The following is a 19,024-nucleotide window of genomic DNA, read 5'->3' on the forward strand; positions in this document are numbered from 1 at the left end:
GAACTAAATATTGAAAAAATATGCAAATTCATGTCACATCTGATACACAAACCCATTTGAGAGGTACTGGCTGAAAACGTAAAAGTCTTAAAAATGTTTTTAATTTTTATATTTTTATGAAACTTTTTATTTTAATTTCTTATTCTTTTCAGTTTATGTCTCTATTTTTAAAATTGAACATTTGTTGTAGAATAATTGATACGTAACAATCTTTTAATTTGCCATGACATTTGTAGAGACTAAAAATATTGAATTAAAAAATAGCAAATTAAATTAAAATTTTAAAAAATATAAAGTCTGAAATATATTTAATCCTATGTAAAATTAGACTATATTAAATCGACCAGTGTGACAGCACCACTTCAAATCTGGACATATCTAGAAGAATGAAGCTGTGAAAGGGACTGCATCAACTATAGTACAGAAGACCCGTTAGACTATATTTGCCACCCATTTTTTTGAGACCAGTACATCTTCACTTTTTTATACATATGATCCAATCTCTCTCTTTCTCCTTCACATGTTCATTGAGATTCAACATATCTATGGCAGAGGCAAAACTAAGGTTAGTACTACACTACTTTAGGCTATGCTTTCTTCATTTTATGGGGACACACTATTCCTAGACACCAATATCCCACATGCAATTTTATTTTTTTTCCCTATGTAATGAATATTTGCATAATTTGTAGAATTGTGTGTGGTTTGTTCTCAAAGGTATGCTGTTGTTACTGGAGCAAACAAAGGAATAGGATTTGAGACTGTTAAAGAGTTGGCCTCAAATGGAGTGAAGATGGTGCTCACAGCCAGAGATGAGAAGAGAGGCCATGAAGCCATTGAGAGATTGAAAGGGTGTGGTCTCTCTCACTTGGTGATTTTTCATCAACTTGATGTCACTGACTCTGCTAGTATTGCTTCACTAGCAGAGTTTGTTAAGACCCAGTTTGGGAAACTTGATATCTTGGTAAGAATACTTGATGATATGATACTAAGAATTCAGAAACTATGGAATTCATTTTCAGTTTCTCACTTTTTTTTTTCATTAAAAAGGCAAATTGATGAACTGTAATTAGGATATATGAGGAAATGAATCCTGTATATAAATGGTGCACCACTTAGGTTCTTCACTTCCCTAATAGAAAGTGGCAATTATTATGAAAAATATTGTATGATTCTCAATTACAATGTATAGGGTACGCATCTCTTGTGATGTATTTCAAGATGTTTTCCTACAATTGTACTTAACTGTCTTCTTAAGTACCTTACAATTTCTCATATGGCTGATCAATTATAGTTAGTCTTCACTCTACAGGAAAAAAAGAAAAAAAAAAAGAAAAAAGAGAGTAATTGTAATAATTTCCCTGCATGCTCAAAAGACTGAGGGCATTTAGAACTTATGAGCAGTTTATGACATGAGTTCTTTTTAGTTTATTTTAATAATTTTCTTAGTATAGTTTATCAAAATGAGTTGTTTTCAACTTATTCCAATAAGTTTTATGATTAAATTTATGGCACAAGCCCTCTTGCAAAAAATAAATAAATAAATAATTGACTGAGCGTTTAATTAAGTAGTGTATCCAAAGGCACCATGTTTAACACAGATTGATTGTGTGTGAACACTGAACATATTTTACTATTCTGGTGGTAATAAATGGAAAAATAATAAGCAGGGGACACATGCCACAATGTATAGGGTACATAAGAAATCGTTTCTTTGTTATCCCATATGAATGAATCATTTTAACTTTTTTAAGAATTCTAAATTCTTGTTTAGGTGAACAATGCAGGAATCAGTGGTGCCAATCCGTATGAAGTGGTTAGTGTGCATTTTTTTTTCTATTGTGTGGGAATATTGGTACATGTGAAGCCTCTACTAGAGCTTTGACCTTTTTTCGCTTGAATGCAGGAGGGTTCAACGTTTAAGTGGGAGGATGTGACTCAAACTTATGAGATGGCTGAGCAGTGCCTAACAACAAACTACTATGGTGCAAAGCAAGCAGCTGAGGCATTTCTTCCCCTTCTGCAGTTATCTGATTCACCTAGGATTGTTAATGTTTCCTCCCAAGCAGGCCTGTTAAAGGTATAAGAGTTCTAAAGATTTTCTTTAAACTTCAATCCTCTTGAAATATCATGATACATTGTTTCAACATTGGCAACATTGTGTTATGGTGGTGTTTTCAGTGCATAGCAAATGGATGGGCAAAAGGGGTGCTTGGTGATGGTGAAAATCTTACAGAAGAGAGAATAGATGAGGTACTAAAAGAGTTTCTCAAAGACTTCAAAGAAGGTTTACTAGAAAACAATGGCTGGCCAACCATCTTGAGTGCCTATAGGGTCTCAAAAGCAGCCTTGAATTCTTACACAAGGATTCTTGCAAAGAAGCATCCAAATATGTGCATTAATTGTATGTGTCCTGGTTTTGTCAAAACAGACATAAACAGAAACACTGGCATCTTATCTGTTGAAGAAGGTGCTGCTAGTGTTGTGAGATTAGCACTGCTACCTGATGGTTCCCCTTCTGGCCTCTTCTTTATTAGGGGGGAGCTTTCAAACTTGTAAATGATTGTGGCGGTATTACTACAATCATGCAGATAAATGAATAAGCAGATGACAGAATGTGCCTCTTGCTGACAGTTTTGGGTCTTTGACCCTTATATGTGTCATTGTGAATTGTTGAGGAATATTTGCAAGTTGGACCTTTATTTTCTCAGGTTTTTCAGCATAGTCAAAGTTCCTATTTGCCATGTTTTAAAGTTTTCTTAGACTATCATGTTTTAACACGTTTAGCACATCTAATTTTGTATATTTATTACCGTATGTGTTTATTTTTTATTAAATTTTTATTTTTGTTGACCTTTTATATTAATAACTTGTAGGCTTCAGATTTCAATTGATCAAACAAAATAACAAACTTATTTATCAGCAATATTGCGAGGAGGAATATTTTAGGTCAAACGATTCATCAAATAATTTATGCTGGGTTAAATCAACCCTCAGTTAGTGAATATGTCCTCCTCATTTATGAGTTCAATCTACATTAAAATTAAGTTAAACTAATCAATAAATACGTAAATTATTAAAAAAATATAATAAAAAATTCGTGATTTAGTTTTTAAACTAATAGATTATTTGTAATTAGATATCTAGAATAAGGTTCCATCAATAGAGAAACATAGTGTTGATTTCAACTACAATTTTTAAAGTATAGAAATATATTTGAAAATTTTTTAGTTTAGGGATTAAAGATTAAATTTTTTGGTGGGCATTTAAATTATTTAAAATTTTTCAAAAACTTAATAACTGTTAAAATTAATTCGTAGATAGAGTTAATTTCATTAACCATATTTCTAAAATTTAATTTTGTGATTTATGTAGTTGACCTCTGGTTTAATCTTAAGGTTCAATTACAAATGATTTATAAATTTTGGAACTCAGTTACAATTTTTAAAATATTAGAACTTAAAAAAAATTAGTTTATAAATAAAATACAGAGGACCAATTTGATGAATTAGCCATAGATTTTCGCCAAAACAGAAAAGACGAACGATCTAAGGTGAGGTCTGGCTCCTCTCACATGCGGAATTAACAAGAGATCAATAGAGATTAGAGACGGTTAGCAAATTGATTTTCAAGCGTTTTGGTTGCCAAAAAAGAGAGAAAAATTGCAACGAGTAGGAAAAGATTTGTAAGAACAGAGTAGAAAGTTGCGAGGCACGAAACTATTGTTGCTTCGTTGGAGAGAAAATACGTGATAAGTTGGCATAATGCAAACAAAACCAATGACAGCATTAAAGAGATAGCAGTTTCTATTCCAATTTTGAATTTCCAAACAGGCTACAATATGTCAACAAGCATTTTACAAACTGGCTGTGCCGCTTCGCCAAAACAGCTCAGCAAGCTTCAGAATAACAGGCAAAAGTTGCAACATAAAGGCGGTTCAATACGAATTTAAAAGTCATAAGCGTCTTCCAGACCTAAAATATTTGGATTCCTACACTTCCTATGCCCCTTCTGCTAGTGTCCTCTTTGAGGTACTGATGTATAGAACTGCATCAAATAAAAGAAATTCCCAATTATTTCTGTAATCAAATACTAATTGCGTATCAAGAACATTATATTTCAAACATCAGTACCGTTATTCCCTCGAATGAATGCATCACCATACTTGTTCTTCAGCTGTCCATTGACATACTCCTCAGTCTGTTCCATTGCAATATTCATATAGCCATCTAGGCAAGCAAGGATACCTGCGAGATTAACAAGGGTGAAACTAGTTGGTGTGCACACAGAAGAATGACATGACAAACACAGTTATAGAAGCGGACATGTGCACCATGTAGTTCCTCATGCAGCACTAAAGTGGTGACAAAAAAAGTATTAAGGGACCAATTTAGTGACAGATAAACTGTGTTTGGAATCTTTGGATGTGGGAAGAAACGGGAGGAAAGAAAACAGATGGAAAGAAGTAAAAGAGAAGTGAAAATGAGTAGATTTTGAAATTGAAGATTAATGTGATGAGTTATGTAACTTTAGAGGACCAATTTACGGTTTTCTCTTCGGATGAGAAGAATGAAAACGAGTGAAGAAAGAAACTATTGAAATTTAAATTGGGAGGAAAAAAATGACATTTTTGTTTCTTAAAGTAAACTTTTCTCTCTTCTTTCTCTTCAACCAATGTTTGAAAAAAAAAAAAATCCAACACTAATCACTAGTAGATTAAACAACTTTTTATCAACCTTATCAACCAAACCAGGTTTGCCTTTGACAAAGCAGAAAAAGCCATCAAATGATTGACAGGAAAATGTAGACAAAACATTGACATATATTCATCACACCAGACAAACCCGTCAAGTAACTGAAATTTTTAAAGAAACTTCAGCTATAGAGCTTCTACAAGCATACAATCCCAAAGCCACCAAACCCGCTGCATAAATGTAACAGAAAAACAAACCAAACATGAAATACACCAGCATTAATAGCATTCAGCAAAAACATCTAGCCAGGAAGGAAAAGTGGCATATAAAGAAAGGAACCCAACCTCGGTAATCAACACCAGAATTGAGCTTGACAACAACTGGCCTCCCACGAATGGATTTGAGGAAATCAGCAGGGGTCTTGGTGGTTCCAGATCCTCCTTTCTCTGTTCCACTCATTTTATTTCAACTCCAAAACACCTTCCAAGAAACAACAAAATAACTTGCGTCAACCAAACACGCCGAATCCCCGGTAAGTCAACAAATTGTGGTAACCCACAAATACTCAATCATTAAAATTTCTTTATTGTAGCATTTTTACAAACACCTAGTGGGAGTGAGTTACTTGTTCTCTCAAGCATTGGAGCCAGTTAAACCATTTATTAATTAATTAACCATAGTACAGCGATTTTGCATAGCTAGGTTTTTCATGCACCATACCTAATATTGTTTCCAAGAACACGTCAGTTTCTTTCGAAGTTAATTAGTATAAAAAGGACTATCGTGAAATCAAGAATCCACTAAAAAACAAGAATTGAATGAATTAGTGTGTGTTTGAGCATAAAAGTACCTGCAAGATAGGCCTCTTCGTGAAATGAGAGTGCGGTGTTCCCTTTGCGCGAAAGGAAGAAGCAATCTAGGGTTTCAAAATAGCGAAATCGGAAAAGGGAGAAGAGTGAGGTGTGTGAGTCTGCAAGGAGAGAAGAAGGTTGAGGCTCAAACGATGGTCTCTGCGAGTCGTATAGGGGTTTTGAAAATCAAAATTTTGCTTTTACCTCTAAAATAGTTTTTTTATTTATTTTGAATATATTTTTAAAATACGGGTTAAATAAAAATTAAATAAAAGATAAAAAAAAGAAGCACACATGAGAACATTTAGATAACAACTTAATAAATTTTTATTGTATAAAAAGTTGATAGTTTAATAATAAGCTAAATAGATACGAAAGATACATGACAACGGATATTCAAATTCTTTTACATGTAAAAATTATCTTTCTATTTTCTTTTCCAATTTTTATCCTCTCCTTCCTTTTATAAAAATATTTAAGATTTATTTAGAAGAATTTATCAACAACTTATATAAAATAGTTTATCAAAGTAAATTATTTTTAATTTATTTTAATAATTTTTATTATTAAATTTATAATATAAGTATTATTTAAAAATTATTAAATAAATCGTAAATAAAAAGCTATTCAAACGCACCCTTGAACTATAAATTGACTGTTAAAGATTATTCATATAGCATGTTAAATAATGATAAAAATGAACTATGATTCTATTATTATCTTGCTGAAAATAACTTATTCTTTAAATACTATTCTTTTGAATTTGATTAACCATTGTCTTTTAGGTATTAAGAAATTAATGTAGTATGTTTTTTATTAAAAATTATATTAAAATGTATTAAAAATATATATATATATATATATAAGGGTGAATGTATTTTCATGTTTTAAAACAACACATTTCTATTTTTTAATCAACTAACATTTTGTTATCATTTACCTAACTTTTTTCTTTTACCATCTTGTGCCTACTCCATTGGCACGTCATTAGATATTCATTTAAATCATGTTTAAAAATTATTAAATACACTTTTAAAAATTAAGTTTTAAAATCACAATAACCTGTGAATAGAGAAAAGTGATATAAAAAGTAATGTTATTTTTTACCTTGCGAGTTGGACCTCTATCTTCTAATAATTTTCACGCATGGCATGTTTTTAAGTTCCTATTCAATATGTAAAAGGTATTAAATATGGGATATGAATATAAGAAATAGTATGTATTTAAATAACAAAAAAAATATTTTAAAATTTTAATTAAATACTTTTTATGTCAAATAAAAAGAATTTAAAATAATTCATCTTTAAAGAGAATTAAAAAATATTTTTATTATACTTAAATTTTTATATTAATCATTTACAACTTATATCATTCTTAACTCTTACTTTAAAAATATTTTCTCATTATTTATTTTATATTTTTTAAAAAGTTTTAAAAATTTCTATCCAAACACGACAATAAAGTAAAATTATACAGCATTTGAAATTTCAATGCATATTTTGGATGGAATCGGTTGCAACAGCCGTCTATTATATCCAAATCCAAAAAGAAATTGATAAACTTGACAGTATTCATAGTTAATTAATTTTCTGTTTATTGTGATTTTTATTATAAATATTTCAACCTTTCCTTATTTATGATTAATTAAGACGGAAATTTGACTCCAGTTATGCAGTTTAAAAAAATAGGACATAGTAATTAACAAATATCCAATTGTTTCATATATTTCTTAATTTTATATTTTGGACAAACAATGAAGGTCAAAGTTAAACCGTTCCTTATAAATACGAATGTTCCTCATTGTGATGCTATTATATTAAAGGGACAGGTTGGTAAGTAGTAATAGATCTTGATACCTTAACATATATTTCTATTTCTAGGTGCTGCATAATGGTGGAAGAAGCAAAAAGGTTCATTTTCCTTTCTATACAATGTTTATCCAAACTGAATCTTAACAGGTTTTTCAACCAGAGTTGATGAGTTTGTGAATTATCTTTCAGGTATGGTGTTGTGACAGGAGCAAATAAGGGGATTGGATTTGGGATATGTAAGAAGTTGGCTTCAAGTGGGATTGTGGTGCTGCTAACAGCTAGAAATGAGAAGAGGGGCTTGGAAGCTGTTGAAAGACTGAAAGAGTTTGGTCTCTCAGACCTTGTGGTTTTTCATCAGCTTGATGTGGATGATCCTGCTAGTGTTGCCAACTTGGTTGATTTCATCAAAACCCAATTTGGGAAACTTGATATCTTGGTATCAATGATAATTACACTCTTAGAATATCATAATCAAACTCTTCCCACCTTACAAATTTTTGCTGTGATTATTGATAAATTTTCCGTATGAGCTACAATTATTACCTTTTTTTCTACCTAGCTACAAGAAATGTTGAAATTAGATATGAAGGGACGTGGCTATCCAGGCTATAGGACAAAATTAGGGAAAATTTCACCAATTTCATATTGATGCAGGTGAATAATGCGGCTGTTACTGGGGGCAAATTATTAGATGGTGATCCTTTACTTAGAAAGGTTTGTTTGCTTCTTTTTCTAATTATTTTTTTAAAATTAATCTTCTATTGTGCATCAAGCTATAGAATGCCAAAGTCAATAATTTATTAGTTCATTTCCTTGTTATAAAGCTATGCACAATTCCATATTCATCTATTTAGAAGCTCTTCATATAATATATCATGAAGGACTAACTAGTATTTAGCATCATATTTCTTACAGAGAAAAGGTGAACAAATTGAATGGAGTGAAGTAGGGTATCAAACTTATGAGTTAGCTGAAAAATGTGTGGAAACAAATTTCTATGGCGTAGAAAGGGTTACTGAAGCTCTTGTTCCCCTTCTCCAACTATCTACTTCTCCAAGAATTGTCAATATTTCCTCTAGAGCAGGGTTCTTGAAGGTATATTAATTTAGGTTATAGCTCTTTTACAGAAAATAAATTTATTGTTGTTTTCTTATACTATAATTAATAAATTGGGATACAAATCCTTATCAGTTTTAACTAAAAAACTGTTTGTAATACATTTTTGTTTAAATAAAAAAAATTCACTTAAGTGAAATAAGAAAAAAAAAAGATGAAAAACTCACTTAAGCAAAATAAAAACAGCGTGATTTATTTATTTTTATTCTTTGACTCTTTCAGAATATATCAAACGAGTGGGCTAGAACAATGTTCAGTGACACTGAAAACCTTACAAGCGAAAAGATTGATGAGGTGCTTAAAGAGTTTCAGAAAGATTTTAAAGAGGGATCATTGGAAATCAAAGGTTGGCCAGCTTTTGCTTCTGCTTATACAATGTCAAAAGCAGGTTTGAATGCTTACACAAGGATAATGGCCAAGAAATACCCTCATTTTCTCATAAACTCTGTGTGCCCTGGTTTTGTCAAAACTGATATGAACAACAACACTGGAAACTTAAGCATTGATGAGGGTTGTGAAACTCCTGTGATGTTGGCATTGTTGCCGAATAGTGGTCCTTCTGGTTGTTTCTTTCATCAGGGTAAAGTGATACCCTTTTGATCATTGAGTATTCACTTGTGTAGTGTAGCTAAAATAAGCATAGTCATGAAAATATTCAATTCTCTCTAAGATGTATATTTTAAGGCTATTTTTCACAACAAATTTATGTAGGCTGTGTTTCTTCTAGCAAGTTTTAGCTTATGTGTGAGGAATACAACTTTTATGTGTCTTTTGGCATTTTCGTTGTCATTTTTAGGACACAACTTTCCTCGAAGTTCAAATTTTAAACATTTAGTGGAAGTCGCAGCACATTACAATATACTCCAGAAAATGGAATGAATCAAGAACAACTTGATTCCTAGTAGCCATCTAACGCTATGAAGGAGCTGCAATTGCTGTGAGGTTGGCCATGCAACGTAATGGTTACCACTTGATGAAGAGACATATTTTGATCACGAATTATTGTTATTATCGTCATTATTAAAGTATCATTAAGAGAATCACATATAAAATTAGTTGAGGAATAAATGAGGTTTGAAATTTAGTTCTTCTACAGTGAGATGTGCAAAGTGAAAAAGTAAAAATATATTTTTTTATAGATTTTGAATTTGTTGGCAACTAAAATAAATTGCTTAATTAAAATATCATTGTTGTGATAAATATGAATAGTCGAAGAATAATTTTTCTATTTTATAATGAAGAAAAGTTCAATTTAAATTTATTTTTCTTTATAATAATAACATTGTTAATAATAAGTTGACTTTATTTTCTAACAAGTTTAATTTTTAATAAAATTAATTTTATTATTAAAAAATTATAATTAAAATAAATAGTGAAAATATTTTTATTATTTTCTTTCTTTACACACTTATTTATTGTAAAAGAGTTAAATCTTTTAAAATAAAAATATTTAATTTTACATTAACAAAATTTACCTTTATTACATGTTAATCAATTTCATTAAAATGGTATATACATAATATAAAATATACTAAATTAAACATCGTCTAATAAAATATAAACATATTAATATTGTAACTCCTTTATCAAATATATTAAATAATTGAAGAATATTAAATTTTTAATTAAAAATATTTACGTTAATTATACAATAATATATGTTAGTCTAATGAATTAATTAATATCAACTTTAATAAATTAAACATCCTCTACTATCATATTAATATATTAAAATAAATATTTTATCTGAATTTTTTTTTGTCACGTGTCATGTATTAAAAAAAAATCTCGCCATGGATTAGACGTTGAAACGTTTTTTCATCTGCAATATACGACAAGTTCTTGATGGGAGATGACGTTGATGAACAGGAAGAAGTCAAAATTTCACCGTTGCCATTTTTGAAAGGCTATATCTGTGTAAATTTACTGAAATGCTAGTGACCTGAATTCTTAAAACAGGTGGCTGATATCTAAAAGCTTATATAGTTTCTATACTAGGATAAGGAATGGCAGCAGCAACAAAAAGGTACTTGTTTCTTCAAATATCGTAATCACATGTGGTCCATAAATTTTAATCAACAACAGTATCTGAAATTTACACCAAAAAGCTTTTAAATTTAAATGATTCTTTTTCATAACTGTTCAGTTGATGTTACAGGCTTGCAGTTGTCACTGGTGCAAACAAAGGGATTGGATTTGAGATATGCAAGCAATTGGCTTCTAAGGGGATAACAGTGGTGCTAACAGCAAGGGATGAGAAAAGGGGTCTTGAAGCTGTTGAAAAATTGAAAGAATCTGGTCTTTCTGACCATGTGGTTTTTCATCAGCTTGATGTGACTGACCCTAAAAGCATTGAATCGCTTGCGAATTTCATCAAAACCCAGTTTGGAAAACTTGATATCTTGGTATGATTAAGCTTTAGCTTCTTATTATTTAATGTTTCTACTTCCCTTTCCTCGTTGATACCAGCAAAGCACCAGGAGCACAGATATGTTATCCTGCATTCACTATCACAAAATAAGGATTATTATATGAACTAAGCTGGTATTGTGAAGGAGGGATTTGCAACTCCTCGAAAGTGAGTTGGTGCAGAGGATGAAATGAAGTTAACAATTTCAGAATTTGCTATACAATTTTTTTCTAATATAACTGGTAGACCTTTTAACTAACCATGGTGTGTCCTTGCATGACAAAAATTGTGTCATTTTATACCCAATAGGACCATTTATGTTGTTTAGAACAGATGAGAATCCAAATCCTGTTTGTGGAAGTTCAGTGTCTTTCATCCATTTTCATATTGACATTATTAGTTTGCTTGCACTTGTGACTTGTCATTTAATTTTGTCTGGTACCAACTCTTAGCAGCAGTTGGATTTTACTGTTAGTCTGCTGTGAGTTCTCTTTGATAATTCATTGTGATTCCTGTTACCAAACATGCCTCTTTGGATATTGGAATGAATGGTGAGAAACGTTTGTATTTTGTTTAGGTGAATAATGCTGGAATTCATGGAGCAGATGTAGATGGTGAAGCCTTTTCAGCTTTAGTTGCTGCTGGGGTATATTTTCTAAACCATATATTTCCTTCATCTTCTTACCTGAAAGCTAAAAGTAAAGGCATTTTTCACTATAAAACATTAATTTCAATTGATTTTGATTGTAGGCTTAGGACATACATGCTGTAATTTGGGGATAACTTCATGGAATGTATTATCTACAGCTTTTTAGTTTGCATAGGCTTAAGAAAAGGATACAGATTTTAGCATTAGGGTATTCAATTTGGTCCTCTTAAAGTCAAGAGTTATAAATTAAGAGTTTAAATTGTGGCGCTGTTAATTATAATAAATTAATAATGTGCAGAACCCGACATTAGCTTCTTGTGTACAGCATATACCCACTTCTTTTCCTTTGGTCAGTGATATTCTCATCCATTTTTGAGTTAAGTCTTGTACAAGTTCTATTATCCACATTCGTTTCATAGACTTTGTGCGACAGGTATCCTTGAAAAACCCTAAGTAATAATTAGATGAACATTTTTATTATATTCAAATTTTTTTAATCTTTGTTATTGTAAAGGACATATTATTTGTGAAGAGCATTGGATTTTGTTGTATTGGAAGATGTTTGCACTTATTTAGATTAAGTAAACAGAGGTTAACTTTCTTATTTTTTATTTCAGGTACCAATTGCCAATGCTGAATGGAGAAAAGCTATAACTCAAAACTATGAATCTGCAGAAGCAGGCATTAGAGCAAACTACTATGGTGCCAAAGGAACGTGTGAAGCACTTATTCCTCTTCTAGAATTGTCAGACTCGCCAAGGATTGTTAATGTTTCCTCCTCCATGGGGAAGTTAGAGGTATGCGATGTGATTAATGTTCATATACTTATTACTTTGTTTTGAATCACAATCAAGCTTTGGACAGATGCTTTTGAAGTAATGAACAGTTTATATAGAAAAATAAAATCTTTTGTTTTTACATTGTCTACAATATGTATTAATTCTTGAATTAGTATAATGTATTTGATATTATTGCTCATGCTGATGCAGGAAATACCAAATGAATGGGCTAGAGGAGCCCTAAGTGATGTTGAAAGCCTAACAGAAGAAAAGGTGGATGAGGTTTTGAATCAATTTCTAAAAGATTTTAAAGAGGGTTTATTAGAAAGCAAAGGGTGGCCTTCTTTTTTATCTGCATATGCAGTTTCAAAAGCTGCTTTGAGTGCATACACAAGGATTCTTGCCAAAAAGTACCCATCTTTCTGCATTAATGCTGTTTGCCCTGGCTTTGTGAAAACAGATCTCAACTACAACAATGGCTATATTAGTGTTGATGAAGGTGCTGAAAGTGTTGTAAGGTTGGCTCTGCTACCTGATGGAGGTCCTTCTGGTCTCTTCTTTTTTCGAAGTGAAGTGGCTCCATTTTGATCCAAAGTCTGTTGAGTACTTAAGAGAATAAATAATAAACTATGTTCATGTTAGGGCATCTAAGAAATCTGAACCTTGTACAATAAGTGAGACACTATAGTGAATTGCAAATATTATATAAACATTCAATGTGTTCCTAATAGTTGTGAGCTACACAGTTATTGTTGTTATCATTTTGAGAAATCTTATTTAAGATACAATGTTAACTCTTTGAAAGAAATAGATAATAGATTGGGATGGAGTAGTGCTAAGTAAATATAGTGTGTTAGAGAGGAATAAGTGGGTGAAATGCTGAATCAGTCTATGAAAGACTTAAAAGAGATATCTCATATATAAGATAATATTGCTTACCTATCTGTATGATTACTAATTTATAAAGCTGGTATGTTAGTACTTCTCTTTCTTTAACAAATTGCTATGCCATGGCTATTTATGGCTCTACCCTCTTACCATTGTGAAGGAACTGAACATCATGTAATGCCAGCTAACATTTTAACCAAATGATGGCCCTTCTAAGCCTTTTTCTTTTAACAGGAATCAAGTCCCACGATTTTAGTTCCAAATATTGCTGGTCATTAAAACTAGCATTGATTGACAAATTAGCTGGTGAATAAAATTAGCAAATTGATAGCATAAGACAGCTGGACATTAAAAGTCAGAAAAATCTATACGATTATGTAACTGCAATTTTGTAACTGTAATTTTCTTTTAATTAGAATATCTAACTGTAAAATCAATGTATTTATGATAATTTAGTTAATTTATAGGATATAATATTTGTTTGTATTATACAGATAAATATGAGAATTCCAATTTTATTTATACATTTATGAAGTTTAACATTTTAAACACCTATATAGTCTGTCCATCTCTATTATATTCCATTTTTTGTCTTTGATTATGTTATCTCCCTAACTTTTTGTTTGGAGGCATAAGTGAAATAGAGTGGAAAAAAAAAAATAGGAGAAAAGAATATAAGTAACAAATGGAGTAAAAATATAATGAAAAAGATATGTTTATTTTTTTGGATAAATATAAATAAGAGAGATAGAAGTGAAAGAATTGGATATATAAAAATGAGGATAAAAAGAAATAAATAAAAATATAAAAATATCTTTATATTATTTTAAAAATTGAATTTAACCCAAAACAAATTATTTTTTTATTAAGTTAAATTTATTAATCATTTTTCTACAATTTTTTGTTATAAGAACCTTTTTCCGTTATGAAAATGGCATAGTGTGAACTAAGACAGAGCAGTGAAGTTGCTGAGAAGTTGCATCCAACACTTTGGTGCAAATGTAACTGTTGATTACTCGCGTGATCCCTCCATATTTTCTTTTGGCCTAACGCACGTAACTTCGCCATTTGATTAAGCAAACTCTTTCCTCTTTTGTTTTTTATTTCCCATTCTCAATGGTTATTAAAAAAATTCTTAAACTTTTAGTTATAATTTTAAAATCTTTAGCCTTTGATTTTTCTTACGAATATAAATTTTGTAACTTGTACAAATAAAAAATAACGATTCCTTCTCTGCATCAAATGTAAAATTTTGAGTTAGACTTTTCTAACTTATCAAGTTTTCAATTGTATACTTTTTCCACAACCCATTTCAATTTGCAAATCAAGGTTTTTTAGCAACAAAAAACTGAGGTATAATTCATGATATCAATAAAAAAAATTAAAATATTTAATACCAATTCTTAAATATTGGCATTTATTTTGAACATTTAAAAATAATAAAAAATTTATTTAAAAAATAATATTTTTATATCTCTGAAAAATGAAAATCAACCCTAATCTTATTATTAACTACTGAGTAGTAACGCACAAATTAATGAAAGAAAGGTAAACAGCAGCGACTTGTGATTGATGAATTTGTAGTTTAACGTTCAGAACTTTAGCAACTTTGTATGGTACGCAGCACATGTTTCTTCAACTTGTTGGGTCCCACACAGAGCTTCTTCCTTTGTCCTTTTGCCTCTCAGATCTCAACCAACCCATTCATATATACCCCATTGAAGATCTGCTTACACTTACATACTCCCCTCCCAGGCAAGTTTCCACCTTTCCATTCTTCTTCTGCGGTTGCATCAGTTCCACTTACAAAAATTTCACCTTTTTTTTTTCCAATTTTATTGTGTATTTGATGAAAAAGCATTGCGAAAAACAATTTGGATGGTATACTTGCTGAAGAGTGTCATAAAAATTTGGATGATGTTTATTGTTATTTGTTACAGAAGTTGAACTCATTGAAGTTTGAATTTTTAATTTTATTATTGTTGTTATTATTTCTTTGATAAAGTGTGGACTTGTTCTGTAATTTGATGTGCCTTTTGGGAATTGTTGTCATTGAAGAAATAGAGATTATTTGCAAGTTTGAAGTTGTATTTGCTTTAAAATTTGATGAAATGGTTCAAAATTTTGCAGGTTTTTGTGCATTACAGTAAGCTATAATGGCTGCCCGGAAACCTGGTTTAATTGCTTTGTTTGATGTTGATGGGACTCTTACAGCACCCAGGAAGGTATCTGTTTGTTGTAGAGCTAATGACATTCCATGATCATGTGTGTAGTTATTTTGTTACAATCATAGCTGCAAAATATATCCATCCTGCAGTTTGAAATGGTCCTAAGACAGATCTGTTTTTTGTTTACCACCTGAGGTTATTCATAATTTGTAGAAAATATGGATTTATTTTTTCTGTTTGTTAGTTTAGTTTAGTTCAAATCAACTCTATTTATTGTTTCCTATTCAAATGCAAGGTTGCTACTGCAGAGATGTTGGCGTTTATGCAAGAATTACGCAAGGTATGCGATTTGGAATTTTTTTGAACAATACGAGTATTTTGTTTCTTGGTGTTTTCTTTCTCCATCTACTCCACCACGCATAAACTGGTTCTGGCGTTCTTTTGTTTTTCTTTTTTTCGGTTGAATCTTGTGTTCTCTGGGTACAGGTTGTAACAGTTGGAGTTGTTGGGGGTTCTGACCTGACAAAGATATCAGAGCAACTTGGCAATACAGGTTAGCTATAAGTTGTTCTTTGGTTTCTGATGCTGTAATGTTAAAAACATATAGGAAGCCACTTTGAAAAAACTGATTTCAGTGTTTCTTTTCATTAATTAGTTCCATCATATGTATTCTAATCTTATTCTTATCCTTGTTTGTTGCATTCTGGTCTCCAAAATTGGCTAAGCTTGGAACTATGTCTGCTTATATGAGCTGATAATCATTGTTACACAGTTTTGTTTTACATTATCTACTTTCTTCTTCCTTTCTCCTACTTGTAAAAAGCATTCATCTTAGATGAGCTATGTTAGAGATATAATATAAAAATATTCATGTATCTTCACTTAATAGTATAAGCTTTTGGAATTCTTGGTTCATGACAAACTATTAACATGAAAGAAGGAAACAAAGAAAGGAATAGAAGGATTTATCTTTTCAATGTCCCTATTTGTCTGTCACAGTTACCAATGATTATGATTTTGTATTTTCGGAGAATGGTCTTGTGGCTCATAAGGAAGGAAAGCTCATGGGAACTCAGGTACACTACATAAACCTCAATCCATGAAAGAAGCTAATTGCCATGACCAGGGATGTATAAACTAATAGATTTGTGCCAATCCTTTGTTATTTAACAGAACACTACTAGTGGCTCTATGTTGTGACTTGCAAGCAAAGCTGGCATTATAAACAAAATTTAAGGCCCCATATTTTGTAAAATATCTATACGAAATTATAGCTATTAACATGTATAGAATTTAAATTTGAGCTGGTAAAATTTTTGTTTATGATTCCTACTTCTCCCCCCCCCCCTCTCCCCCTCACCCCAACACACAGATAAACATGTTTTCTTATTTAGGAATGTAAACTTTTTCCGAAAACGCTCATGACAATTTGTGAATTACACCCTTTTTCAGAGCTTGAAGTCATTCCTTGGGGAAGAAAAGCTCAAGGTAAGGCCTTATTTCCATTCCAAACAAGCCATCCAAAACATATGCTTTGGGTTGTTACAAACACTTATCCTGTGGCATGCTAGGCATACATAACCTGAAAAAATGACTTGGAAAAACAAGTTGATCCGTGAGTTCGTTATGAGTAAGCTTAGAAGACATGGGAATGAAAGGATATTATACTTTTTTGCACTAATTGTGAAATTCAATATAGTTGTGAGTATGTAAAGAAGGCATAAAATATTAAAAAATCTTGTTAGTAATGACAGAATGGGGGATATTTTGCAGGAATTCATTAATTTTACACTTCATTATATTGCTGACTTGGATATCCCTATTAAGAGGTTAGTGAGATTCAGAGGTTAATATAATTTTTTTGAGTTTGTTGTAGTAAACTGTTGACTCCAAATTGATATAATTATTTTTAGGGGGACATTTTTAGAGTTTCGTAGTGGGATGTTGAATGTGTCACCAATTGGGAGAAACTGTAGCCAAGAAGAAAGAGATGAATTTGAGAAGTATGACAAGGTGTATTTTAGTTTTTATATATTCACTAGAATTTCCACTTTCCATATTGAAATGTAGGGGGTACAATTTTATCCTAAAATTTTGCAATTTAAATTTTCAGGTTCACAATATACGCCCAAAAATGGTTTCTGTACTTCGTGAGAAGTTTGCTCATCTTAACTTGACGTTTTCCATTGGAGGGCAGATAAGCTTTGATGTAAGTGATGATCTTCACGATATGATTTGGTGACTTTATTTTTTATCGTGACAGAGCAACAGCAACAGGTTTTAATTTGAATGTACACTATAGGTTTTCCCTCAAGGTTGGGACAAAACATACTGCCTGAGATACCTTGATGGTTTCAATGAAATCCATTTCTTTGGTGATAAAACTTACAAGGTTAGTTCATTAGCTTATTATGAAATACATATCTGAAGTATCAAATCAGCATCTTATATTTTCTACGTCCCTGCATATGTATGCTAGCTCATTTTGCATTCTATTCATTCAGCGTCATTTTAGATAAGTAATTGCTTAATTTTTAAAAGCTTTATTAGGAAACTGAAAGATATAAGCAATTATTTCTTCAAAATAAGTTAAACCAAACCTACACTTTAGTTTTCATTTGTTAGCAATCCTTTTGTCCTTGATTAACCAATGCAACATATGATCATTTCATGAAAAAGTGAGTTGAGGCAAAAGTTGTAACCAGCTATTGGAAATTTGATTGAGTTTTATAGACACTGCATGATTACATGAATCCTTTTTCCGCATTTTGAACCTTTCAAATTGTTGTTCAAAATGAAATGCTTTTTAGATTTCATTTTCATTGTTTTTTTTGTGGCTTCCACAGCTAGGTTTCTACCTTCCATAATTAAGCCTTGTTTGGGTTACGGGCAGGATTGATTAATTTCATATTATATTTTGAATCTTTATTTTTGTGGAGCAGGGTGGAAATGACCATGAAATCTATGAATCTGAAAGGACTATCGGGCACACAGGTTAGCTTCTCAAGTTTTGATTATTTAGTTGATATTTAAATACAACTTCAGAATCCTAAAAATCTCTTGCTTTTAATATTTTAAGGAATCTAATAAGAGCAGCTTTTTATAAAATCTCTCTCTCTATATATATATATATAAAATCTTTTTTACACATTTAAAACCACTTTTTCTTAAACAAACGAGCTAAAATTAAGAACCAAAAGGTTTAGTGTAATCCTTATTTGTATTGTTTTTCTCCCAGTTACAAGCCCTGAAGATACGATGAAGCAGTGTAAATCTCTGTTCCTAGTAAATTAAAAAATCATGCGACAACATAATGTTACTGAGAACTACAGAGGAAGTTACTCACTCAAATACATGTTTTACAGAAGACCACAGGCTGCAAACATTATACCATTTTGTATTTTTATGAGCACTTTACATTTTGGATTTAATAATAAGCTTTTCATTTTCGGTTATATTTGATATCATGTCGATAATTCGAGACTGCTAAAATACACGGTCTACTCCACGATCTTGCCACCGAGCATTTTCATGGAAGAGTGGGGAAGTAGGAAGTGGGTTGGTAAATAATCAAGCTAGAGAAGCTAGAAGCTAAAAGCAAACTCTCGTTCAAGCATGTCAAAACAATAATGAGGGATAGTCATTCAATAAGTAGCTG

At 31.1% G+C, this 19,024-nt stretch overlaps 5 protein-coding genes across 7 annotated transcripts; 4 read left to right on the plus strand and 1 right to left on the minus strand.

Annotated features, from left to right (window-relative positions):
* The first annotated feature begins 425 nt into the window (after positions 1 to 425).
* Positions 426 to 2,850, plus strand: LOC113860630 ((+)-neomenthol dehydrogenase-like). Of its 2 annotated transcripts, none has more exons than XM_027493074.1 (5): positions 426 to 565; positions 718 to 964; positions 1,775 to 1,816; positions 1,907 to 2,080; positions 2,182 to 2,850. In XM_027493074.1, the coding sequence occupies exons 1-5, from the start codon at positions 492 to 494 to the stop codon at positions 2,557 to 2,559; spliced, it is 915 nt and encodes a 304-aa protein (XP_027348875.1). In that variant the 5' UTR covers positions 426 to 491; the 3' UTR covers positions 2,560 to 2,850. The 2 variants fall into 2 exon arrangements, with proteins under 2 accessions (XP_027348875.1, XP_027348876.1); XM_027493075.1 differs by having other exon boundaries at positions 472 to 565; positions 693 to 964; positions 2,182 to 2,738.
* A 1,037-nt stretch (positions 2,851 to 3,887) lies between these two features.
* Positions 3,888 to 5,712, minus strand: LOC113860633 (sm-like protein LSM6A). The gene is made up of 4 exons (XM_027493078.1): positions 5,545 to 5,712; positions 5,039 to 5,174; positions 4,134 to 4,247; positions 3,888 to 4,047 (listed from the first exon to the last, which is right to left on the minus strand). Exons 2-4 carry the CDS (start codon positions 5,151 to 5,153, stop codon positions 4,001 to 4,003), a joined length of 276 nt encoding a protein of 91 aa, XP_027348879.1. The 5' UTR covers positions 5,154 to 5,174; positions 5,545 to 5,712; the 3' UTR covers positions 3,888 to 4,000.
* A 1,586-nt stretch (positions 5,713 to 7,298) lies between these two features.
* Positions 7,299 to 9,072, plus strand: LOC113862477 ((+)-neomenthol dehydrogenase-like). Its single transcript, XM_027495562.1, has 5 exons — positions 7,299 to 7,377; positions 7,527 to 7,792; positions 8,011 to 8,070; positions 8,272 to 8,451; positions 8,695 to 9,072. Exons 1-5 carry the CDS (start codon positions 7,299 to 7,301, stop codon positions 9,070 to 9,072), a joined length of 963 nt encoding a protein of 320 aa, XP_027351363.1.
* Positions 9,073 to 10,279: 1,207 nt separating this feature from the next.
* Positions 10,280 to 13,249, plus strand: LOC113860631 ((+)-neomenthol dehydrogenase-like). The gene is made up of 5 exons (XM_027493076.1): positions 10,280 to 10,498; positions 10,631 to 10,877; positions 11,460 to 11,528; positions 12,149 to 12,328; positions 12,521 to 13,249. The coding sequence occupies exons 1-5, from the start codon at positions 10,479 to 10,481 to the stop codon at positions 12,896 to 12,898; spliced, it is 894 nt and encodes a 297-aa protein (XP_027348877.1). The 5' UTR covers positions 10,280 to 10,478; the 3' UTR covers positions 12,899 to 13,249.
* Positions 13,250 to 14,771: 1,522 nt separating this feature from the next.
* LOC113862023 (phosphomannomutase) lies at positions 14,772 to 18,821 on the plus strand. Of its 2 annotated transcripts, none has more exons than XM_027495176.1 (12): positions 14,772 to 14,953; positions 15,329 to 15,423; positions 15,662 to 15,706; positions 15,853 to 15,919; positions 16,366 to 16,442; positions 16,819 to 16,854; positions 17,140 to 17,195; positions 17,280 to 17,379; positions 17,480 to 17,575; positions 17,669 to 17,758; positions 18,309 to 18,360; positions 18,605 to 18,821. In XM_027495176.1, exons 2-12 carry the CDS (start codon positions 15,355 to 15,357, stop codon positions 18,658 to 18,660), a joined length of 744 nt encoding a protein of 247 aa, XP_027350977.1. In that variant the 5' UTR covers positions 14,772 to 14,953; positions 15,329 to 15,354; the 3' UTR covers positions 18,661 to 18,821. The 2 variants fall into 2 exon arrangements, with proteins under 2 accessions (XP_027350977.1, XP_027350978.1); XM_027495177.1 differs by lacking the exon at positions 14,772 to 14,953 and adding an exon at positions 15,058 to 15,079.
* The last annotated feature ends 203 nt before the right edge of the window (positions 18,822 to 19,024 follow it).

This window comes from Abrus precatorius, unplaced genomic scaffold (genome assembly GCF_003935025.1).
Source record: "Abrus precatorius isolate BTA unplaced genomic scaffold, Abrus_2018 Scaffold3, whole genome shotgun sequence".
In the NCBI taxonomy this organism is placed as follows: Eukaryota; Viridiplantae; Streptophyta; class Magnoliopsida; order Fabales; family Fabaceae; genus Abrus; species Abrus precatorius.